The sequence below is a fragment of the Salvelinus fontinalis genome, chromosome 23 (genome assembly GCF_029448725.1).
Source record: "Salvelinus fontinalis isolate EN_2023a chromosome 23, ASM2944872v1, whole genome shotgun sequence".
Classification (NCBI taxonomy): domain Eukaryota; kingdom Metazoa; phylum Chordata; class Actinopteri; order Salmoniformes; family Salmonidae; genus Salvelinus; species Salvelinus fontinalis.
The window spans coordinates 36417424-36444062 of record NC_074687.1 but is presented as its reverse complement, the minus strand read 5'-3'; the positions used below and the strand labels follow the sequence as shown (position 1 = coordinate 36444062).

The 26639-nt window shown below is 41.4% G+C and overlaps 1 protein-coding gene across 2 annotated transcripts in view; it reads right to left on the bottom strand.

The window, feature by feature from the left end:
* The window catches only part of LOC129821213 (glypican-6-like), a 113863-nt gene that overhangs the window by 32105 nt on the left and 55119 nt on the right, over window positions 1-26639 (bottom strand). For both annotated transcript variants that reach the window (XM_055878594.1, XM_055878595.1), the window contains exons 4-5: window positions 15341-15506; window positions 4114-4244 (exon numbers count right to left, since the gene is read on the bottom strand). In XM_055878594.1, the coding sequence (XP_055734569.1) occupies window positions 4114-4244; window positions 15341-15506 (297 nt within the window). The remainder of the gene's footprint in view (window positions 1-4113; window positions 4245-15340; window positions 15507-26639) is intronic.

Genomic DNA, 26639 nt, shown 5'->3' with positions numbered 1-26639 from the left:
CAAAGCAAATTTGAAGAAAACACGACCGAAGTTCTACCATCACATTGACTGTAATACTTGCGCTGGTAAAACATTGGACCACTGCTACTCAACTTTTCTAAAAGTCTAAGGCCCTCCCCCTGCCCTCCCTCTGACAAATCTGATCATGATTCCATTTGCAGTGCTAAGGTCTATTCAACGCTGGACTGACCAATCGCAATCCATGTTCCAATGATTGTTTTGATCACGCAGACTGGGATAGGTTCCGGGTAGCTTCTGAGAATAAAATGGACGAATACAGGGATATGACTGAGTTCATCAGGAAGTGTATAGGAGATGTTTTACCCACTGTGGCTAATAAAACCTACCCAAACCAGAAACTGTGGATAGATGGCAGCATTCGCGCAAAACTGATAGCGCGAACCACCGCAACCATGTCAAGGTGACTGGGAATATGGTCGAATGCAAACAGTGTAGTTATTCCCTCCGTAAGGCAATCAAACAGGCAAAACGTCAGTATAGAGACAAAGTGGAGTCGCAATTCAACGGCACAGACACGAGACGTATGTGGCAGGATCTACAGACAATCACGGACTACAAAGGAAAAACCAGCCACGTCCCGGGCACCGGCGTCTTGCTTCCTGACAAACTAAACACCTTCTTCGGCCTGCTAGCAAGGACTGTGGGCTCTCGTTCTCCATGGCCAACGTGAGTAAGACATTTAAATGTGTTAACCCTCGCAAGGCTACCGGTCCAGACGACATCCCTAGACGCATCCTCAGAGCATGCGCAGACCAGCTGGCTGGAGTGTTTACGGACATATTCAATCTCTCCCTATCCCATTCTGCTGTCCCCACTTGCTTCAAGATGTCCACCATTGTTCCTGTACCCAAGAAAGCAAAGGTAACTGAACTAAATTATTATCGCCCCGTATCAGTGCTTTGAGAGCCTAGTTAAGGATCATATCACCTCTCCCTTACCTTACCTGACACCCTAGATCGACTTCAATTTGCTTACCACCCCAATAAAGCCACAGACGATGCAATCGGTATCACACTACACACTGCCCTATCCCATCTAGACAAGAGGAATACCTATGTAAGAATGCTGTTCATTGACTAAAGCTCATCATTCAGCACCGTAGTACCCCCCAAGCTCATCATTAAGCTCGGGGCCCTGGGTCTGAACCCCGCCCTGTGCAACTGGGTCCTGGAGGAGCCGCCCCAAGGTGGTGAAGGTAGGAAACAACACCTCCACTTTGCTGATCTTCAACACAGGTGCCCCACAAGGGTGCGTGCTCAGCCCCCTCCTGTACACCCTGTTCACCCATGACTGCGTGGCCATGCATGCCTCCAACTCAATCATCAATCATCAATCATCTTAAGGCCATCATACTGTTAAATAGCCAACACTAGCCATGCTTCCACCCAGTTACGCAACCCTGCACCTTAGAGGCTGCTGCCCTTAATACATAGATTTGGAATCACTGGCCACTTTAATAATGGAACACTAGTCACTTTAATAATGTTTAAATAATGTTTACATACTGCTTTACTCATCTCGTATGTATATACTGTATTCTATTCTACTGTATTTTAGTCAATGCCACTCCAACATTGCTCAAAAAATTGCTTAATTCCAATCTTTTACTTTAGATACTACTGCACTGTTGGAGTTAGGAACACAAGCATTTCGCTTCACCCAAAATTACATCTGCTAAATATGTGTACGTGACCAATAAAATTTGATTTGAATTATTTTATTTTATTTTATTTATTTTTTTTGGGGGGGGGTGTGGATCAGCTTAATATTGATTTGATTTGAATTGATGATTTGAAGTTCTCATTAAGTTTCCCGGTAATGTAATACATTTATGAAAAAAAAACCATGTATTTAACCTTTATTTAACTAGGCAAGTCAGTTAAGAACAAATTCTTATTTACAATGACAGCCTACACTGGCCAAACCCGGACGACGCTGGGCCAATTGTGTGCCACCCTATGGGACTCCCAATCACGGCCAGATGTGATACAGCCTGGATTCGAACCAGGTACTATAGTGACACCTCTTGCATTGAGATGCAGTGCCTTAGACTGCTGTGCCACTCGGGAGCAGTAATAAGAAAATGTACCAATTATGCAAACCAAAATTGGGTCTGTGAAAGTGCCCAGAACATTTGTTAAGTTATGGTAAATGTTCTCATAACATAAAGACTGTCCAGTCGTGCTGATGATTACACAATGTTTGTATAAAACATTCACCTGATGTTTGCATTACTGGTACATTGTGTTATTACATTACCTGGAAACCTAATGATAACTTTTGGGCAATCCAGTCAGAAATGCAGAATTTAGACTAACTGTAATGAATCAAATATTGTCTAAAAATGTGCTGTTAAACTTTTTAAAAACGCACCCGTTATAATTCCTACTTTGAGACGCCTGATATGACCCCCCTGTCTTATTTGTCATGATCTGAAAAGCAAAACTGATCCTAGATCAGCACTCATAGTCTTGTAAATAGTAACCCAGAGGATGGCAGAAGTGATGGTGAATAACCCAGTTACCAGTACTTCCCTGGGTTAGTTATGTCTAAGAAGGCTAAACAGGAAGCCTAAAATTCATTATTGACCACACTGCCAAGGTTATATAATGAAAAAAATATGTAAGAGAGCTTCCCTGGTGGCGTAGAGAATAAAAGACCTGGCTTGGGATCCAAGTATTGCAGGTTCCAAGTACTCCACATGTGCAGATTGAAAACATATGAAGTGTAAGAAATACGGTAGGTGTTTGTATGATTAAATGCTCTTCAAATGTCCTATGAATGAAATGAAAATGCCATATATCACCTACAACACAGTCCTCAAATGAGAATTGCCATTAAATCTGCAGAGAAACATAATGGGGATGTGTTCCAATCTGCTATAGGGAGCTACAGATTTGCATGCTGAGAATGTTTTGGTAATATTAGGTCAAACTTAAATATTGCATTTTAGAAATGTTATTGAAATGGACTATTATGTTAAACCTAAAACAAATATGCTATGAAAGTCATATAAAATGACTTATTTGGAAATTGTAGAACATCGTGCAACATTGTGGGAATGTTCTGTGCAACCTATGCAAATATCACAATAATATTATTGCAAAATACCCAGACAACTCCCATACTTTAAATGGTGTGGGAACCTTTAAATAACTTAGAACAGGTGTTCTTCTCACAACATTATAGGATTGTCCTATGCAACCTAACTTAAAACATTGTATGAATGTCATCACAACTGAGCATATTTTGTGTTTTCGAAACGTGTCTCTTGTAATGTTCCCGCACTGTTCCCACAACCTAATGATGTAAATGTTCTGGTAACCTTTAAGTAGTACACAGCGTTGTACGAGATCTTCAGTTTCTTGGCAATTTCTCGCATGGAATAGCCTTCATTTCTCAGAACAAGAATAGACTGATTAGTTTTAGGAGAAAGTTCTTTGTTCCTGGCCATTTTGAGCCTGTAATCGAACCCACAAATGCTAATGCTCCAGATACTAAACTAGTCTAAAGAAGGACAGTTTTATTGCTTCTTTAAATCAGGACAACAGTTTTCAGCTGTGCTAACATAATTGCAAAAGGGTTTTCTAATGACCAATTAGCCTTTTAAAATGATAAACTTGAATTAGCTAACACAACAGGCCATTGGAACACAGGAGTGAGGGTTGCTTATAACGAGCCTCTGTACACCTACAGTATGTAGATATTCCATTAAAAAAATCAGTCGTTTCCAGCTACAATAGTCATTTACAACATTAACAATGTCTACACTGTATTTCTGATCAATTTGATGTTATTTTAATGGACAGAAAATGTGCTTTTCTTTCAAAAACAAGGACATTTCTAAGTGACCCCAAACTTTTGAACGGTAGTGTATCTCATTCTGGGAATTATTTGAAGAACAGGTTAAATGTGTTCTTGGAACATCAGGCATATGTTTTACACAGTCATCAGCACGACCGGACAGTTTTTGGGTTATGAGAACTTTTTCCTAACAAATGCGTTCGGGAATTTCACAGAAACAATTTTGGTTTTCTGGGAAGACACCTTGTTGGCTTCTGGGAATCAGTTTGACTAATTTGGTTGACATACCCTGTAGGAGACTTGGACACTGTTATCTTGCATATTCATGATGGCCTCCGAAATCTTGACATCAATGGGTTCCATGACAGACTCGATGTTGAAGGGTCCCTCCAGCCTCTGTGCCACCAGCAACATGGCATCTGTCGAGAGAGAGACAGAGTGAGAGTGAGAGCGAGAGATTGAACGCACGCGTGCGAGAGAGAGAGAGAAAGAGAGGAATTTAGCCACAATGACTGCCAAAGGCTTGAGTTGGAAGACTTATGTGTCCAGAGAAAGCAGATTATCTTCCATTTGTATTCAATGCTTTGCCTTGGTATCACGAAGACAATTCATGTATCACTTCAGCAAAATGTATTTTTATATTTATGCAACATGCAAAACACCTTTATAATTTGCTATTTGTCAATATTCATCATTAACTGTCATACTTGTCTAAGGAAGAAGCAGCATCTCATTACAGCGTCTCATCATAACAAATTGTTATACTGTATGTGTTTGGCACTTGAAATAAATTACCGCATCCAATCACAGCAATACATAATTATGTATCATGAATGCTTCTGGGGGTATATTCAATTTCTATGTAGATCAACTCAATAGATTCAATATAAATGGAGTTATACGAAATGAAAAGAACAGTGATGATCAGTCGTTGATTTAATGGAATTTCTCAAAGCGAAGCACATTGAGGCCTTATTTACTTTCGCTCCGGGCACGGATGCTATAAGGTCACCACCTCATTAATATCACTGTGTAGACTAAAACCATACGGCAATGTCTGTACTGTATATGATTATCACAACACCGCATTTACTTACAGCATATTAATCACCCCACACTGGTCTGGAATTATAATAATATCATATGATCCTTGAACCAAGAGATCAATGATGTCCAATTCAGAAGTATTGCCACACATACAGTATCACACTGTCTTTCTTATTAATTATACTGTATAAGAACATTTCCTGATTCTCATTGCGGTCTTAGCCCTCCGGAGTTGCCCTTTACAAAACCATGGGCTAATTGTTGTTGTCATGGAACAGAGCTGCTGTGCTCTATCTTGGGGGGATATCCATGTTCAATGTGGGACTGGGACTGTCTGTCTCTGTGTAATGACAGTTTGGAGTGGGAGTGGAGATCCACAGGCATATGGGGACCTGGCCAGCTAGCAGCCCCATAGGGGAACAGCGAGGCCTGGGTAACACTGCTCTAGGGCTCTTGTAGAACTTCTCAGTCATGCCCAGGCAGTCTCAGCCAGTAGACCTCCCAGGATAGGACCTCACCACCCACACACTGTCATAATTACTCTGTCATTACTTATCTACTGAATAAAGTAATCATTTAATTTAGGGCATGGAAAACCATTGACCACAAGTCATAAATTGATATGCATTACCATGATGTTTTTCCCAGGTGTGTAACCTTCCCAACATCACAGGTCATTTGTTGTTAAAATACATTAAAAATTGGTTCTATGATGCGGCTTTGTATTGTAATACAAATCCTTTGGCTTGCTGCCACAGTCTCCTCTTCATCATTCAATAAGCTGTTTTTGAGAACATTTGTTGATTAACATGCTCAAATGGCAGAACTATGACTGTAATCATAACAAGATGAACAATTTGTTGACGCATTATTTTCCATAAACATTAAAATTACTGGTTTGGAAATCATTGCTTACTTGTATAAAATTATGTAAAAAGGGAAGCTTTGATGATTTCTCTGGATTTCAAATAAGTTATAATCGTGAAATTCCCAGTCTCCCATAACTACTTTAGATGTTTGCAGAATGAGGCCACAGTGGTCTTTGGGGACCTGCTATTACTAATGGTAAGGAGAAGAGCTGGCTGGGCAACGTTACCTCAGTCATCTCTGGTGCCATTTCCTTTCCAATTATGTCTGAAGCCGGCCCTTTGAAGAGCACTTGTGTTTGTTTACACTGGGGCGGCAGATAGCCTGTGATGCTGGGTTAGAAATCCATCATCACACTGGCTAAGGTCAGGAGTCAGGCACTAACTAGGTTTCTTTTGGTTTCCTAGCTGCAGTCTGTGAAGTATCCACAAGCAAAATGAAGTTCACCTTATATTTTCATAGGATGTGGATTCGGATGTCTTAAGGCAATGACACGTTACATTCAAAGAACGTATGTCAACAAAGCTTAACGTACACACATTGCTAAATCTAACAATGTCAGTGTCCAAGCTAATAATGTATATGTAATCTGAATGCATGCAGCAGGTCTCAGGTATGATGTAGAGAAAAATAACGGTCACACACTCAAATTCAAATGTTCAAAAAGTGACAATCCAGGTCAGAGCAGCCAGTGGTGAGCTCCTCCACAGATCTCCCATGCAGAGAGTGAATGGAGTTGCCTTCAGCAGCACAAGGGAAGATGGCAATCTTTCCCAGCCATGTGGAGTTAAGATATGTTTATCAGATGGGCACTACAAACACAGGGAGCCCAGGATGTAGCGCCTCATCTCACACAATCCCCAAAGAGAGAGAGAGAGAGAGAGAGAGAGAGAGAGAGAGAGAGAGAGAGAGAGAGAGAGAGAGAGAGAGAGAGAGAGAGAGAGAGAGAGAGAGAGAGAGAGAGAGAGAGAGAGGAGTGAAGAGAGAGAGAGAGAGAGAGGAGTGAAGAGAGAGAGAGAGAGAGAGAGAGAGGAGTGAAGAGAGAGAGAGAGAGAGAGGAGTGAAGAGAGAGAGAGAGAGGAGTGAAGAGAGAGAGAGAGAGAGGAGTGAAGAGAGAGAGAGAGAGAGAGAGGAGTGAAGAGAGAGAGCGAGAGAGAGAGGAGTGAAGAGAGAGAGAGAGAGGAGTGAAGAGAGAGAGAGAGAGAGAGAGAGAGAGAGGAGTGAAGAGACAGAGAGAGAGGAGTGAAGAGACAGAGAGAGAGGAGTGAAGAGACAGAGAGAGAGGAGTGAAGAGACAGAGAGAGAGGAGTGAAGAGACAGAGAGAGAGGAGTGAAGAGACAGAGAGAGACTGGTGTAGTGTGTACTGCTAGCAAGGAGCCAAGACAGTGATGCTGATTGGGTCAAGTCAGGGCAGGGCAGGACAGGGCAGTCAAATTGCAGTTAGCCACAGTGCTGCGTCTCTGAGGAGAAGGAGGAACGCGGTAGCGCTCTCTACCTACATGGAGAATTAATGAGTCTCATTTATGAGGAGAGCACAGAGTCTGGTCCACTGTGACTGGGCTGCTGCTCCTGCGTGCCAAGCTCAGCTCTCCCTGCTTCACTTTTGTAGTATGGAGATAGGCCACCGGCCAACAGGATGAAATCTGGTTATCATCACCACACAGCCATGAAAATAGCGCCCATCTTGTCCTATTTTGAGACAGGAGGCCAAAAATGATGATGAGGGAGCTGTTAGTGACAGTAGTTTCTTCCAAAATGAACACACTAAAGGAAAGACAGTATTTTCCTGAAATTGAATAATATAAACATAGATTTTTTTAGAGGCATGTTCATTTATTTGAATTGAACACTCTATTACAGTAAATTGTAATACAACCACACAAAAAGGAAAACCCTGTCCTTCAGACAATCTCCTATTTTCAGCTATCGAAATTGTTGCCCCTAAAATAGAGGCTATCTGCTAGAAAAGCTCCAGCAGACAAGGACAAATAAGGAAAGTGAAAAGGCCCATGTATGGCTCTTTACCTCTGAAGAGATCCCTGAGATGAAAAATGGCTCTCATGTAATTTGGATTCTGTAAAGCATAGCTCATCTGTGGTTCACTCAGCCAACTAATGGTGTTATATGACACCGTAGAAAAAAATGGGCAGGGGAAAGCATATTGTTCCTTGGTCACAATTTGTCCTGATAAAAAAGTCCTTGAGCACACATACGAGCGCATGCACATGGTGTGCGTGTACGCATGCACGCACACACACACACACAGACACCAGAGAGAAACAGATGAGACTATCCACAGCTCTTTTGAAATATTCATAGCAATGATACACATAAAAAAAGACCTTCCAAGATTGGCTGAGTTAAATCTTTTTCTATCAAGCCATAAAAGCTTTGCGCACATGGTAATTGCCTTTCCAAACACCCATTTATTTCCTAAAAGCTCTCTATTCATTCACAGAGTTTTCAAATGGCCACACCACACCAGATAGTAGCACATTCCCGATACCAATGTTCTGTGGAGACTTGTTCTTTTGTTCTTTCTGGCTGTGCAGAAACACAAAACAACAGACACTTGATTTTCTGTCTGATTCATAGATCAGACAGGCTATTTGACTTGAAATGCATACAAATATAGTTAAATCAAATGTAACATGCAAGAAGGTAGTTATTGCTGGTTTGAATGTATGTCTGGAGGAGATTTAAATGGGTGAACCCAAACGCTGACGCCACCGGCACTTCTATCATGTTCAGGTCTACAACTGGATGAGGTCTGACACAGGTTGCCTTTAATCTCGGGATAACACTGGGGAAATAGACTCGTTTTAAAACACCCTCATGAATATTTAATTGACAGATAAAACGATCTGCATAGAAGACGTCCTCCCCAGTCGAACGACAAAAATAAGGCCCCTCGCGACTAGCAGTAATCCTATGAGTCTCATGAGGATATGGATCGGAGAGACAACTCTTGCACACTGTTCAAAAGACTGTTGAAGTGCATTAAAAGTATACCATTGAAACTTATGAAATAGCGCCGCTGTAAAGTTGGATCAAATTCACTGGGGTTTGATTAAAAATGTATCTAGCAATTAGGCATAATTTATGACAATTGTGTTTTACCTGATAATAGACAAATAGAAGGAAACGATTACATCGGTAGAAACTGATTATATCCTTTGAGCTGCACCACTATTCTGATGTAGTTCTTCAAAGCAAAAAACTTGAGTCCTGGCATGCATTCTGTTTGGACAGAAACTATCCATTTATAGTTTATGCCGATTATCTAGCATTTCCACATGCTTATTAAACCTACATGAGTGTTCATTGCCTTCAGCAACACAGAATAGCAACCTATACTGAATTGACGTACTAAACAGAAAGATAAATGCAAGTGTTAATCAGATTTTTCTTCATATCCTACATGTAATTATCAGTTGTAACTGTATAATAGCTCATAATAAGAAGGTATTTTTAGCCATAGAAAACCTACGTTCTCAGGGGCACCAGTGATTGCACAGAGCAGCTAGTCCTAATGAAATTCTGCAGCAGAACCCAATAGCGAGGCGTTCTCCAACGGATCCCGTTACTAATGGGGTGAGGGATGTCATGGGGATTGTCTTTGAACCGAGCATCTGTCCAATGATCTCTAATGCAGGCTGACAGGGGTGTTTCAACGATTTTGTCCACAAATATGTAGAGGAAATCCTTGCTTCCAGTCAACATCAATTTTCTCCTCGTAAAACCACATGTTTGAGAAGTTGGTAACACATGATTACCACAAAACCCAAACATGATCTGGACAAAGTATCACCTGCTGAACCGCTCTGAAATCAGAAAAGGAATGGATGTGACGACGCAATGACTCCAGCAGGCATTATGAAACCCATTTCTCTCTATATTCCGCAACTCTTTTACAAATCTTGTTCAAATTTATGGCGAAAAAGTTATTCCATTCAGGTGAATTATGATTATGTCTGAGTAACAGGTTCACAACCACTGTTTTCACACACTGCTGCCTTACTTCATCGATAAAACACACAAAGCAAATGCTTTCTTGCTGCGATGTCTGACTTCAATCTGGCGGCAGATTAGGTAAAGACATTATTTCACAGGCTCTACCTACAGTACATCAGGAATGTATTCTTAATGTGTTTGGGTTTGTGTTCTAGCAAGGCAGGGCTCATTAAAGAAGCAATTTCTTCTAACAGCTTTGACTATCCAACCCTCACCTTTCCCCACAGCTAGGGACATTAATGGATTCCAGGATTCTATCAACTGTGGTCACATATCACAAAGGATATAAGATTACTTATTTGTATTTGCTTAACCCCGTGTCCCTGTGTGGTGGAAGTGGCCACAAAGATTAGTCCGAGAGCAAACAACCATTATAAACCCATTTATCCATTCCAGTGGTGGGGTGAAATAGCACTGGGAGACCATGCTAAATCGCTCCTGCTCAGAGGTCTGCGTGCATCACCAGGAGGGGCGAGTTCAGACCTCACTGATTTAGCTATAGGCAGAGAAGAAAACTAAAACAATCTAATGGAACGGAATAGATGGTTTTATACTTTAGGTCGGTTCCGTTGCTACATCGCATCACAAAGGGATGCAATACAATTTCAGGGCAAGGAAACTGATGTTGACAGTCAGATGAGCTATCAAAATGAATCTTCATATTCAATGAATTCTTGGGTTTCCTCAGGAGTGGGTGGTAAGAGTCTCTACACCTACATGATGCTGTCTAAATCCCAGCTCTAGAATGAGACCTCATGGCACCTGGCCTGGGTCTACTGCTGAAGATACATGGTTCTCTCTCTCTCTTTGACACCCACACTACCCCTGATTGCACCTTCAGTTTTATTATTAGACACATGATCAAATTTCAGGTCAACTCCGGCATTTCTTCTAAGCATAAAGTCAGGACTTACACAAGCTAAAGAGTGAGCAACGAAGAGAGGTAAGCTGTGCAGACTATCACTAAAGAGAATCCAGACAGGGATCCTACATGTTTTATTAGTCTTTTCAAACTCACTTCTTTTGTCATAAAATGTCAGTGTCTACCTGATACAAACCCAATTACATCCATCATAATGATCCATTAGTACTGCAGATCCAAGACGGAGTATGAAATGTCGCTTCGAATGATGTATCTGCCGCTTTTGTATTTCAGTCAGAGAGTTCCGTCTCAAAGTATAAGTGATTATATCCTATTTTTGGAGACAGAAAAGCATGATAATCACAAATAATAAGCAGCACCCCATGCAAGTCACTGGTGCACACCTAGATTCCTATGTCTATGAGAGAGAGAGACGGACATAGCTTAATAAAACGCTGTTGCGTTAGGTCCCTACTGACTGACTTCATTAGCTGCTGTGGTGTTGAGGCATAAGAGGCAATTCATTAGATCCATGTTTAAACATATGTAAGGACACACAATTAATTAACAATATGATCACTATTTCCATTTCCTTTAGTGCGGTGCCCTTGCAGAAGAGGAAAACTTTTGGCACAGTTGTCTCCTTCTCAGCCACAAGCAGTCCTCTAGTGGTGTGTTGCTGGGAGTATTTATTTTCCATCCTCTTCTATATTTTATTAATGAGGAAATCTTCACAAAGGACAGGAAATGTTTTTCATGAATTGTGAGGTTGTGACTGTCTCCAGTTACCCCAGTGAAACAAATCACGCAATTAAAAAGAAATGAGCAAATAAAATCAATGCAGATCACTTACACTGTGGTGACATACGGCCTCCAGAGAGAACGATACTAGTCACTATTGCAATGAAGCCAAATAATAGAAGAAAAAGCTGTGACACCATTGTATAATACACCTTTGGATTGTCCCAGAGTATTAGCAAATGGGTAGGCCTAGTCTTGTGTGCATTGCGGTAGTCAAGCAAGAAGGAAAATCGCTTTCTTTCACCTGTCAACACAAAAAATGATAATGACACGTGGGGTGTAAACTAGAGAGGGCCACATATATCACCACAGCATGTGACGGATGTTCAAACGCCATAGGGTGATCGAGACATCAATTCTCTAGGACAGCCAAATACATAACCTCTTAAAAAGTGTTTCACATATATGACATTTTAAAACATCATTCAATAAAAAAAGTACGATTCCCAATATGAAAACTCTTCAAAGGCACCTCAAAGACATGTAAATATAAACAGCCATCGTACAAACTGAGATTCGATGCATATTTCAAGCCTAATGCATCATGTAATACAAAACCCTGGAGGAGTTGGTGAATCCAGCATACTGTATGTTCAGTGATGAGTGTTCAGGTGTGAACTGACAGATGTTCTTCAGTTAGCCTACCCAACGCTTCAGATGATTCATCCCATTAAAAAACATCTGACTTCTCATCTAATCGTACTTCACATGACATTCATCTACTGCTTTTCTATTACTTGTATATAAGATGAACATACATTTTGTAAAACAAAACGAACCCTGGAGTGATCTGATTCACATGCATGCCATAATTCTGTTGCAGGGATGAATGCAGAACGCAGGTTGAATAAAGGATGATGTCGGCCACCTGTTTCCATAATTCATAGACTGAGCCACTTGTGTTGTTTTTTCATGCAAAATAGCAAGAGGTCAGAACAAATGGTTCCAATGGGAACAAATGGATTAGAGACTGGCTAGTCAGTGGAACCAATATAATCCATGATTTATTCCTTCTATTTTAATTACATGAATACTTGAGGAGGGAAAACAAAACCCATTTTGCTTGAATTCAGCTGACAGATTTGCATATTTAAACATGGGTCCTTTATACTGTCTGATTCATGTTTGATGTGCAGGCAGGTATGCATAGATAAAACCTCTGAAAATTATCTTCAAGGCTGTAATGTTTAATCTGATACCATTTAACCCTTGGTTTAGTCTGAAAATGTGTTATTAAAATTTACTTGTCTACTCTACTGATATTTTGATATTCCAGATTTTGATATTATGCCATATATTTTGATATCATGATATTTTACCTGTATGACAACATGACCTCCTACGATCAATCAATCTCTATAGATACAGCACCTTTCCACTCCTGTAATTCAGCCCTTTTCCTTTAGCACGAAATTATCAAATGAAGTTCTGCTTATTTTAGCCATGAATTCTACTAGATTCACTGAACATTTCACATTTTGTTCTACGTGAAATACCTCAGTCATATTTCATTTGCTTGGCCCATTTGCTTCCCGCCTAAGGCAAGAAAAGAGAAAGAAAAAAAAGTACAAACTTGCTGGTCTTACCACCTGAGAGAGAAATAAAATAAAATAAACCATATTTTATTTTCTAAAATAAATGACTGAAAGCAAGTTCCTGCAAGGGTATATCATTTGGGTTGGGTTGGCAGTGGGGTCTGGCTATGGGCTACATAATAGCTATATGTACAATAAAATATACAAAAACACACAGAATTCAACTGATTTGTAGTGGCACATACTAATAGTTCCATCGCTCGTAGTACATAGTACCAAGCTTCAACTCTATTTTCATAAATAACATATTGAAACCCTTTCAGAGAGGAATAAGAACATTCAGACACACCAATATAATGGGAGCTTTATACAGCCTCTCGTATTTCCACCCCTGTCTTCGACTATGCATAAACGGAAGCCCCGCATTGGCACACAGCTATTATAAGAAGAGATGGATGTTTAGGAGCATTCCATATTTCGCTAGCTAGACTGAATGAATGGAAGCAGAAGCACAGCTGCACTGAATGAACATCTGTTTTGGCTGCTTTTGGCAGTGGCACCAGAGTCCCTTCTCTGCCCCCCACACATTCACACTGAGGATAAATGAAGGTTAGGCTGAGGGTAATGTGAATGGCTGCCTTTTTGTCCAACTTTTGTCAGAAGTTCCAATGCACTGTGTCAGAGAGTGTTATTTTCTGCTAGTGGAGCTCTAGCAGTGAGGAGGTGCTGAGGGAAAAATCATTGCTATCGGGAGCTCAGCTTCCAGCTGTAAAGGATTTCTCACTCCTTGGTTGAATTAGCTTTTCACCTTTCCGGTATCTCGTCTTCTCTGGTCAGCGGAGCAGACATACGCTGTTGGGCTAGATAGATGCCACTGGAATCAAGATGAATATCTTTCCTTAAGCTCTGGTGCCAGTTCCATGTCAGTCTCCCAGGCTTTTGTGTTTTATTTCACTCTAAAGCCCTGTAGTCACCAGCTTCTCCCTTTCTATTCACAGCAACTGGAATAGCTAAAGGTTTTCATGTGAGTTAAAGTATATTACTATAATGTAGCCCTATACGTGGATGAAAAGACATGTTCAAGAGTATGATAATCCTATATTGGTTTGTGAGCTTGTATGCAAACTCAATGGATTTCACCATCACGGCAAAAACCACCAATGCCCTACGCTGCAAAGCAAAGCCTATGTACGATCATCCGGCACATGTGAAAGAAAAAAGGCGTGTTATTAGAGGTTGGAGTTCATTTTCACGGGGTCTATCCTCCTCTCAACTACTTAAAGAACAGTGAGAAGCACAGGGGACATTTGGCAGACACGCAATCACTATTGTAGGCTGTGAAAGCCCAATCGATATCCTCTGTGCGGTTGGACCTTGAGCTAATTGAAAATCTTTCAGCCTATAATGAATATGAAATGTCAGAGAGCCAAAATATATGAAGTGACATTTAATCTCCACCCCTGGAACAATTCTCCAATTGAAAGTACGGAAATGTTGACATCTAGAAAAAACACAGTACCACCCAATTATCAAATAGAAGGACATAAAACATAAAACTGTTAGATAAATCGTATAAATCTTGTACTACTGGACATTTACTGTAGTGACTGATGTAGCCTACAGTAGAGAGCCATTGAAGTGGCCAAGCTCTGTAATAGCGAATCATACAGTGCATATACAGTAAACACACACCATCAGCTCTACATTTAGTCCTGGGTAACAAGTCTCTAATAGTCAACCTGATGCTACCATTGAATATTAATCTGACAGATGTCACACTGCTCCACCAACACCTCGATGCGCTGTACTTTACATTGGGCCTCCGATGTTCTGACATGGAACAACTATCCAGAGAGCTGTGGCCCCATTTCAGCTGCTTGTTTCTGACAGCAGCATGCTTGTCATGTGTCTCTAAAGTGCAGATCGCAGCTAGCCTGCTCAGCTTTAGTTCACTTCAGCAGTCTTGACATATCTAAATGAAAGCTCCAAACTGAATTAGGCAAAAATAACTGCCATGCCAAATAACTGTTATATTCATGTTTGTAATCTCCCCAAGTTAAACGAGCTCCTGTTGAACTGCTTTCTACAAAGCTCAGCGTTTCCCACAGTGTGCTACTATCCCACTGCAAGTCCCCATTTAACACAGCATGAGCCCACCAGCCAATGAGTTATGGCGTTTTCATCCAGTATAAATTGTCAAAGAAACAATGAAGATTCAAACAGTAAAACGGAAATGTACCTTCTTATCACAGTGCCCAAGTGGTGTCCACGGGACTAAACACAGACAAATAAAACATGAATGACATCTCACCATAAAAAGAAAAAGACCAACCAACAATTCAACACAGCATGCATTTTTTTATACAAAGGCAAAGGGAGGGGTCTTACCGATGTACTGGTTCCACTCTGGGTCCAGATCGGCCTGGTTGGCGAGGCAGCCCTTCATGACGTTCAGACAGTAGTTGTTACAGGGCTTCACGGAGGGCATGGCTTGGCAGTATGGGCAGTACATCATCTTGGTCAGTGCTCGGATACACGCCGGGGTGCTGCTCACCTAGTGGGTGGATATAGCGTCAGAATAAAGATCAGCTACATAACAGATACGATATACTGTTTTACACATAGGATACAGAAAACTGTAACTTCCTGTCTTGGATGAATAATAAGATACTAGCTGGCTAAGAAAGCTAACAGGAAGTAAAACTATGTTCTACATAAACCAGTATGATTCCTCCCAGGCAACATGTGTCCAGATTGAGGGCCCTTTACCAGGATCACAGCACAGTGAGCGAACAGGAGAACAGTATGAGCTTTCTACTGTGCTTTCTGTTCTCAACAGAGCCCTACAAAACAATTCTCATGAGGTCAAATGGAGTTCGAGAATGTCAGGCTTAAGACACAGTTTAAAATGCAAAAAGACACGCCGGCTGCGCCACTGTCCTGACATCTATGGCGCTCAACAGAAGCTCAGCATACATAAACAGGAACGACATGAACAACAGTTGTAGCTGGTGAAATTGAAAATATGTGAAAAATACAGCACCAGATATGTTTGGTCAATAATGCAAATATCAACATATTTTTGTTTGAAGTCAAGGCTCCCGGGTAATGGCTAATGGCTTTATCTATTTAACAAACACCAACACAGACAGGCCCTTAATAATAATTTCTTAACCTTGTTACTGCATCTCAGGCCTATGTGAAAAAGCAATTCCCTAACCACCATTTCTGTCAGGGCATCAGTTTGCTTGTGTGTGTGTGTGTGTGTGTGTGTGTGTGTGTGTGTGTGTGTGTGTGTGTGTGTGTGTGTGTGTGTGTGTGTGTGTGTGTGTGTGTGTGTGTGTGTGTGTGTGTGTGTGTGTGTGTGTGTGTGTGTGTGTGTGTGTAAGTGGATGCCTACATGTTTTATGCATTTTATTGCAGTAGAGTTTGAGCTTCTTGTTACTCTGGCCAAAATACACTACATGACCAAAAGTATGTGGACATGTGCTCGTTGAGCATCTCATTCCAAAATCATGTGCATTATTATGGAGTTGGTCCCCCCTTTGCTGCTATAACAGCCTCCATTCTTCTGGGAAGGCTTTCCACTAGATGTTGGAACATTGCTGCGGGGGACTTGCTTCCATTCAGCCACAAGAGCATTATTGAGGTCGGCAGTGATGTTGGGTGATTAGGCCTGGCTCGCAGTCGACGTTCCAATTCATCCCAAATGTGTTCGATGGGGTTGAGGTCAGGGCTCTGTGCAGGCCAGTCGAGTTCTTCCACACCGATCTCGACAAACCATTTCTGTATGGACCTTGCTTTGTGCAAAGGGGCATTATCGTGCTGAAACAGGAAAGGGCCTTCCCAATACTGTTGCCACAAAGTTGGAAGCACAGAATTGTCTAGAATGTCATTGTATGCTGTAGTGTTAAGATTTCCCTTCACTGGATCTAAGGAGCCTAGGCCAAACCATTAAAAACAGCCCCAGACCATTATTCTACCTCCACCAAACTTTACAGTTGGCACTACTCATTTGGGCAGGTAGTGTTCCCCTGGCGTCCACTAAACACAGATTTGTCCATCAGACTGCCAGATGGTGGAGCGAGATTCATCACTCCAGAGAACGCATTTCCACTGCTCCAAAGTACAATGGCGGTGAGCTTTACACCACTCCAGCCAACGCTTGGCATTGAACATGGTGATCTTAGGCTTGTGTGCGGCTGCTCGGTCATGGAAACCCATTTCATGAAGCTCCCGACGAACAGTTCTTGTGCTGACGTTGCCTCCAGAGGCAGTTTGGAGCTCGGTAGTAAGTGTTGCAACCGAGGACAGATCATTTTTACATGCTACGCGCTTCAGCACTCGGCGGTTGCGTTCTTTGGGCTTGTGTGGCCTACCACTTCGCAGCTGAGGCGTTGTTGCGCCACAATAACAGCACTTACAGTTGACCGGGGCAGCTTTAGCAGGGCAGATATTTGACGAACTGACTTGTTGGAAAGGTGGCATCCTATGACGGTGCCACATTGAAAGTCACTGAGCTCTTAAGTAAGCCCATTCTACTGCCAATGTTTGTCTCTGGAGATTGCATGGCTGTGTACCCTATTGTATACACCTGTCAGCAACAGGTGTGGCTGAAATAGCCGAATCCACTCATTTGAAGGGGTGTCCACATACTTTTGTATATACTGTATACTGTAGATAAAATAACACATTCCTATTTCGTCAGGTTAATCTCAACATCTTTAAAATAATAAAGAAAACACTCAGTCTCTGTTCTGAATTGAAAATACATTCTGAGCGAAGTATAATTTTACGCAACGCCCAAAATATGTTGTGTATTTCCAGTGTGAGCAGATGTACTTGTCTAAACTTCCCAAAGTACCCAGACACTGCATGAATGAGGTGAGAGAAGAGGCACATCTCGGCTGGAAGTCTGTGTTTTGAGTGGTTTCTGAGCTGTCTTCATGTTTGATGTGATTGGACCCCTGTCTCTCTCAACCCAACAGTGAGGATCTGCTGAGGGGAAGGAGAGGCGGAGGTATCAACAGCCTCCACAGAGTCAGGCTTGAAGACATGGATCAAACAAACACACACACACGCTGACTGACTGATACGCCTCAAACATCTACTGCTAGCTTCCTCCGTCATTGGCTTGACTTATCACAAAAGTCTGATGCTGATCACTCAAACAATGTCATGTACCCACTGCCTTCCAAAGGAACTCACAGGTGTGGGGGCTGCGAGTTGAAGATATCAAGGGGGTAATCGTTTATTTAGATTCTCTGCTACCTGTGGTGGCTATACAGTATGTGCCTTCAATATTTGTGACATTTCAGATTGCTTTGTTCTGCAGTTGCATAGCAACTGTTGGTGAATACAATTCATTCATTTCATATGGATGCGATAAAAATAAGTATTCTTCAGATTCTAAGATCTTAAAAGGGTCATTTGAACCCGAAATCCACTTTATTTTAAAATACTCCACTGGAAGAATCCTTCATGTGCATTTCCGTACAGTAAGACATGGTATAGAGTTGCTTCCCCCCTTTTTCAATTTGCAGAACTGACACCTGACAAATGCCACTCTTCCCCACAAATGGCTTTGGTGCAGACCAGCACTTAGTATGTTGCCATAATGTCTGCTCGACTCTCCCCTATCTCTCCCTGGACTGCTTGCTTCTTTGAGCGCATTACACCATTTGCAGAGCAGGTATTATTCTAATGATACAGGCTCATCTAAGCGCATCCTATTATTAGAATCAATCAATAGCCACATCACTGCTTTGCAACACTGAATAACAGAAATACACGGTGTATCCATAATGAGAATGCAGTCTTTGATACTTTGAGAACATTTTGGAGCCTTGAGCCTTGATATATCCTTGGGTATATCTTTTCATATCAGAGGTTTAGAAAAATGGGTAAACACCAAGCCTACGCTGGTATTTATGCTGTAATAAGTGTAATTGAATGCCAAACTCTGATTGATCATGGGTAAACTAAACTGCCAGGCGATATACAAACGTGTGTCTATAGTTACTCAGGGAGTGCCTCCAGTCAAAAGCTGAGTGTCTCAGTCAAAAACTGTGAACTGCTAGGATGTGATGTACTACACCAGCTCCTTTAACTCAATAAAGTCCCCCAGCAGCACTCGGCATAGATGTCACATCTCACTGTAGCCGGGTGCCAGGACACCTCCTCTGGGGTGTCTTATTCCATTATGCTTACACCCAATCTCTTCTGATGAGTTGAGGCCCCGTGGATCAAAGCGCCTTTGCCCCCGCCACATGACCTGTGTCTCAGGTCCCTGGGTAATGTCAGAGGTGAGGTGGGGACATGGCGGCTGCCAGGGAACCCAGGATGTGTGTCAATACCACAGATGCTAACAACTCATCCTCAGGGTTTGCTCATAGAGAGGGTTTCATCAGGCAGCCCTGTCTGGAAATGGGGAACTGATATGGCCTGGAGGTGTATGAAGTGATCACACATGATTGTGGTTCACGGAGTTCATCATGCTTGCTGGTAATGAATGGCCCGCAGTGGAAAGGTTGAGTTTGTTGGATGTTCATGGGTTATACATCTGATTCTCCGCAGGCAGCTAAATCACCTTGGGTTTCCTCGTGCCTTTGACCGTATAATACTGTAGCTGCGCTAAAATCCCCATGACGCACACCCTATTTATCACGAATTATGATGAACATAAACCCATTGACCAGCAACAGTTGCATAAGGACTCAATTTCCAAATAGGATATTAACTGTTTTCTAGCCTTGATGTCCAGGCTTCTCCTTGGACTACGCAGAACAGTTTACACAGTATTATCAATACCAATAATGGTAACAAACGCGTGCAATTCCGATAAATTGCTTGTGACCACCGAAGCAGGGGAAGCAAATTGTATCTATAAAGCCAGTGTTTTAATGTTGATATTAACTGTGAACACGATCTAGAAAGCAGTTGTTTTTGTTGTTGAGTGGAGCTAATACCAAGCATACATCTCTTGCTATGCCTTTAATCTTCCTTTGCACTGGATCGAAACTAGACACACTCCTAAGGCAGTGATATACTGCAGCAACAGCTAGCTGCATTAAGATTACATCACATCAAACAGAATACTTACAGCAAGATTAATGGGGACGGTATACAGACTTAACAAATATTGGACGATAGAGATACAAACATCCATAGCAAATTATATTTCCTCGTAGCTTGGAGACAGATACTCTTCCCATGCTTAAGAATTCCTTGTGAATAACGGGAGGCCCCATCAGTAGTCATTATAGAGTACTCGAGAGGGCAGCCATGAGCCTCAACCCAAAAGCCCATAGGCCCATACAAAGAGGTGGTGCTAGTGGTAAGTCAGTAATATTATACTGTAGGGGATCTTCTGGGAGAGAACAAAACCTCACCCAGAAAGTAAATTAGAACACCTTCAGCATGTTCAAGAATGTGTTGGATTCTGTTAAAGGCCTACTTCTTTCCGCACCGGTAAAATCCATTCCAACACCAACTCCAACACCAACAAATTGCTCCGTTTTATGATCTCAGGTTTTGGAATTAAATATTTATATGTGATAATGATGGATCCAACACAATCAGTCCATTGTTCAATTCTGGGAAAAGTTTTAATATAAATCAATACAATAAAAAATTTACATTAAACAATTGGGTCAAAGGATTCAGGAGAAAATTCCCTTTGCAATGGGAAGTGGTGTATTCCTCAGAATTAGCATTTTCACCGCTGCACAATAGTAGCAAATTTGGCAAAAGCTAAAAAAAAACCTAAACTCATAAAAAAAGACTACAATTTACTAAAGAATACTACAGTACTTACTATAGAATTCTAGTATTTTATAGTAAACTGTATATTCTAGAATACTGTCACACCCTGATATGTTTAACCTGTCCTTGTGATTATCTCCACCCCTTTCCAGGTGTCACCCATCTTCCCTTTTACCCTCAGTGTATGAACAGTTGAAGTCGGAAGTTTACATATACCTTAGCCAAATACATTTAAACTCAGTTACTCACACTTCCTGACATTTAATCCTAGTAAAAATTCCATGTCTTTGGCCAGTTAGGATCACCACTTTATTTTAAGAATGTTAAATGTCAGAATAATATTAGAGAAAACTATTTATTTCAGGTTTTATTTCTTTCATCACATTCCCAGTGGGTCAGAAGTTTACATACACTCAATTAGTATTTGGTAGCATTGCCTTTAAACTGTTTAACTTGGGTCAAACGTTTCGTGTAGCCTTCCACAAGCTTCCCACAATAAGTTGGGTGAATTTTGGCCCATTCCTCCTGACAGAGCTGGTGTAACTGAGTCAGGTTTGTATGCCTCCTTGCTCGCACACGCTTTTTCAGTTCTGCCCACACATTTTCTATAGGATTTACGTCAGGGCTTTGTGATGGCCACTATAATACCTTGACTTTGTTGTCCTTAAGCCATTTCCCCACAACTTTGAAAGTATGCTTGGGGTCATTGTCCATTTGGAAGACCCATTTGCGACCAAGCTTTAACTTCCTGACTGATGTCTTGAGATGTTGCTTCAATATATCCAGATAATTTTCCTACCTCATGATGCCATCTATTGTGAAGTGCACCCGTCCCTCTTGCAGCAAAGCACCCCCACAGCATGATGCTGCCACCCCCGTGCTTCACGGTTGGGATGGTGTTCTTCGACTTGCAAGCCTCCCCCTTTTCCCTCCAAACATGGTAACGATGGTCAATATGGCCAAACAGTTTTTTTTTTCTTTCATCAGACCAAAGGACATTTCTCCAAAAAGTACGACCTTTGTCCCCATGTGCAGTTGCAAACCGTAGTCTGGCTTTTTTATGGCGGTTTTGGAGCAGTGGCTTCTTCCTTGCTGAGCGGCCTTTCAGGTTATGTAGATATAAAACTCTTTTTACTGTGGATAAATACTTTTGTACCTGTTTCCGCCAGCATCTTCACAAGGTCCTTTGCTGTTGTTCTGGGATTGATTTGCACTTTTCACACCAAAGTACGTTCATCTCTAGAAGACAGAACGTGTCTCCTTCCTTAGCGGTATGACGGCTGCGTGGTCCCATGGTGTTTATACTTGGGTACTATTGTTTGAACAGATGAACGTGGCACCTTCAGGCATTTGGAAATTGCTCCCAAGGATGAACCAGACTTTTGGAGGTCTACAATTTTCTTTCTGAGGTCTTGGCTGATTTCTTTTGATTTTCCCATGATGTCAAGCAAAAAGGCACTGAGTTTGAAGGTAGGCCTTGAAATACATCCACAGGTACACCTCCAATTGACTCAAATGATGTCAATTAGCCTCTCAGAAGCTTCTAAAGCTATGACATAATGTTCTGGAATTTTCCAAGCTGTTTAAAGGCACAGTCAACTTAGTGTATGTAAACCTCTGACCCCCTGGAATTGTGATACAGTGAATTAATTATAAGTGAAATAATCTGTCTGTAAACAATTGTTGGAAAAATGTATTGTGTCATGCACAAAGTAGATGTCCTAAAAATGAGTTTTAATGACTCCAACCTAAGTGTATGTTAACTTCCAACTTCAACTGTATACCGTGGTCTCTGTTTGTCTGTTGTCCGTTTGTCTTGTCAAGTCAACCGGCTTGTTTTTCCATGCTCCTGCTTTTTCCAAGTCTCTGTTTTTCTAGTCCTCCCGGCTCTGACCTTTGCCTGCCCTGACACTGAGCCCGCCTGCCTGACCATTCAGCCTGCCCTGACCTCGAGCCTGCCTGCCACTCTGTACCTCCTGGACTCTGACCTGGTTTATGATCTTTTTCCTGTCTACGACCTGTCTCTTGCCTGCCCCTTGTTTTATGGATTTCTGGATTCCGTCTCTCACAGTTGAAGTGTACCTATGATAAAAATTACAGACCTCTACATGCTTTGTAAGTAGGAAAACCTGAAAAGACTCTAACCATCTGCCTCCCTTGTCTGCATCTGCGTCTCGCCCTGTATCGTTATAGAATACTATTATCCACACTGTATTTTCCCTCCAATCTTTGTAGTACTTACTATATAATTGTGTAGTATACTGTAGAATAATATACTCCACACTGTAGTATCCCTTGACCGTTTAGTGCTTACTATAGAATTTTGTAGTATACTGTAGAATACTACAAAATGATCTTCAATGCTGTAATGTTTAATCTGATACCATTTAACACCTGGTTTAGTCTGGAAATATATTGGTAACATTTTCTTGGCTACTGTACTGAAATTTGTATATGTTTTGTACCCCAAGTGTATGTTTGATTTGCAGGCAGGTACGCATATACAAAAGCCTCTGAAAATGATATTCAATGCTATCACTCCTGGTAACATTTTCTTGGCTACTGTACTAATATTTTGATATATATATATAAACACACACACACACACACACACACACACACACACACACACACACACACACACACACACACACACACACACACACACACACACACACACACACACACACACACACACACACACACACACACAACTGGTCAAACGTTTTAAGAACACCTACTCATTCAAGGGTTTTTCTTTATTTGTACTATTGTTTTACTACCTACCTCATGAAGCTGGCTGAGAGAACGCCAAGAGTGTGCAAAGCTGTCATCAAGGCAAAGGGTGGCAATTTGAAGAATCTCAAATAAAAAATACATTTAGAATTTGTTTAAAAAAAATGGTTACTACATGATTCCATGTGTTATTTCATAGTTTTGATGTCTTCACAATTATTCTACAAAGTAGAAGATAGTAAAAATAAACAAAAACCCTTGAATGAGTAGGTGTTCTAAAACTTTTGACCGGTAGTGTGAGATGCCTCACAAGTCCTCAACTGGCAGCTTCATTAAATAGTACCCGCAAAACACCAGTCTCAACGTCAACAGTGAAGAGGCAACTCCGGGATGCTGGCCTTCTAGGCAGAGTTGCAAAGAAACTCAGACTGGTCAATAAAAATAAAAAATTAAGATGGGCAAAAGAACACAAACACTGGACAGAGGAATTCTGCCTAGAAGGCCAGCATCCTGGAGTCTTCACTGTTGACGTTGAGACTGGTGTTTTGCGGGTACTGTTTAATGAAGCTGCCAGTTGAGGACTTGTGAGGTGTCTGTTTCTCTAACTAGACACTCTAATGTACTTGTCCTCTTGCTCAGTTGTGCACCGGGGCCTCCCACTCTTTCTATTCTGGTTAGAGACAGTTTACGCTGTTCTGTGAAGAGAGTAGTACACAGCGTTGTATGAGATCTTCAGTTTCATGAAAATGTATCGCATGGAATAGCCTTCATTTCTCAGAACAAGAATAGACTGACGAGTTTCAGAAGAAAGTTCTTTGTTCCTGGCCATTTTGAGCCTGTAATCGAACCCACAAATGCTGATACTTCAGATACTCAACTAGTCTAGAGAAGGCCAATTTTATTGCTTCTTTAAATCAGCAGAACAGTTTTCAGCTGTTCTAACATAATTGCAAACGGGTTTTCTAATGATCAATTAGCCTTCTAAAATTATAAACTAGCTAACACAACGTGCCATTGGAACACAGGAGTGATGGTTGCTGATAATGGGCCTCTGTACGCATATGTAGATATTCCATAAAAAAATCTGTCGTTTCCAGCTAGAATAGTCATTTACAACATTAACAATGTCTACACTGTATTTCTGATCATTTTTATGTTATTTTAATGGACAAAAAATGTGCGGTACTGTATATATATTTACAGTGGGGAGAACAAGTATTTGATACACTGCCGATTTTGCAGGTTTTCCTACTTACAAAGCATGTAGAGGTCTGTCATTTTTTTATCATAGGTACACTTCAACTGTGAGAGACGGAATCCAGAAATCCAGAAAATCCAAAAATCCAGAAAATCACATTGTATGATTTTTAAGTAATTAATTTGCATTTTATTGCATGACATAAGTATTTGATCACCTACCAACCAGTAAGAATTCCGTCTCTCACAGACCTGTTAGTTTTTCTTTAAGAAGGCCTCCTGTTCTCCACTCATTACCTGTATTAACTGCACCTATTTGAACTCATTACCTGTATAAAAGACACCTGTCCACACACTCAATCAAACAGACTCCAACCTCTCCACAATGGCCAAGACCAGAGAGCTGTGTAAGGACATCAGGGATAAAATTGTAGACCTGCACAAGGCTGGGATGGGCTACAGGACAATAGGCAAGCAGCTTGGTGAGAAGGCAACAACTGTTGGCGCAATTATTAGAAAATGGAAGAAGTTCAAGATGCTGGTCAATCACCCTCGGTCTGGGGCTCCATGCAAGATCTCACCTCGTGGGGCATCAATGATAATGAGGAAGGTGAGGGATCAGCCCAGAACTACACGGCAGGACCTGGTCAATGACCTGAAGAGAGCTGGGACCACAGTCTTAAAGAAAACCATTAGTAACACACTACGCCGTCATGGATTAAAATCCTGCAGAGCACGCAAGGTCCCCCTGCTCAAGCCAGCGCATGTCCAGAGGGGGAATGGGAGAAGGTCATGTGGTCTGATGAGACAAAAATAGAGCTTTTTGGTCTAAACTCCACTCGCCGTGTTTGGAGGAAGAAGAAGGATGAGTACAACCCCAAGAGCACCATCCCAACCGTGAAGCATGGAGGTGGAAACATCATTCTTTGGGGATGCTTTTCTGCAAAGGGGACAGGACGACTGCACCGTATTGAGGGGAGGATGGATGGGGCCATGTATCGCGAGATCTTGGCCAACAACCTCCTTCCCTCAGTAAGAGCATTGAAGATGGGTCGTGGCTGGGTCTTCCAGCATGACAATGACCCGAAACACACAGCCAGGGCAACTAAGGAGTGGCTCCGTAAGAAGCATCTCAAGGTCCTGGAGTGGCCCAGCCAGTCTCCAGACCTGAACCCAATAGAAATTCTTTGGAGGGAGCTGAAAGTCCGTATTGCCCAGCGACAGCCCCGAAACCTGAAGGATCTGGAGAAGGTCTGTATGGAGGAGTGGGCCAAAATCCCTGCTGCAGTGTGTGCAAACCTGGTCAAGAACTACAGGAAACGTATGATCTCTGTAATTGCAAACAAAGGTTTCTGTACCAAATATTAAGTTCTGCTTTTCTGATGTATCAAATACTTATGTCATGCAATAAAATGCAAATTAATTACTTAAAAATCATACAATGTGATTTTCTGGATTTTTGTTTTAGATTCTGTCTCTCACAGTTGAAGTGTACCTATGATAAAAATTACAGACCTCTACATGCTTTGTAAGTAGGAAAATCTGCAAAATCGGCAGTATATCAAATACTTGTTCTCCCCACTGTATATATATATATATATATATTTAAATGTATTACAGATTTTGATTTTGTAATATTATATATTTTGATATCATGATATTTTATCTGTATGACAACAGTGCCATGACCTCCTACGATCAATCAATCTCTATAGGTACAGCACCTTTCCACTCCTGTAATTCAGCCCTTTTCCTTTAGCATGAAATAATCAAATGAATAATCAAATTCTACTAGATTCACTGAACATTTCACATTTTGTTCTACGTGAAATACCTCAGTCATATTTCATTTGCTTGGCCCATTTGCTTTCCGCCTAAGGCAAGAAAAGAGAAATAAATAAAGTTGCTGGTCTTGCCACCTGAGAGAGAAATAAAACAAAACAAATTTTATTTTCTGAAATAAATTACAACTTGTAGAGTCCATGCCCCA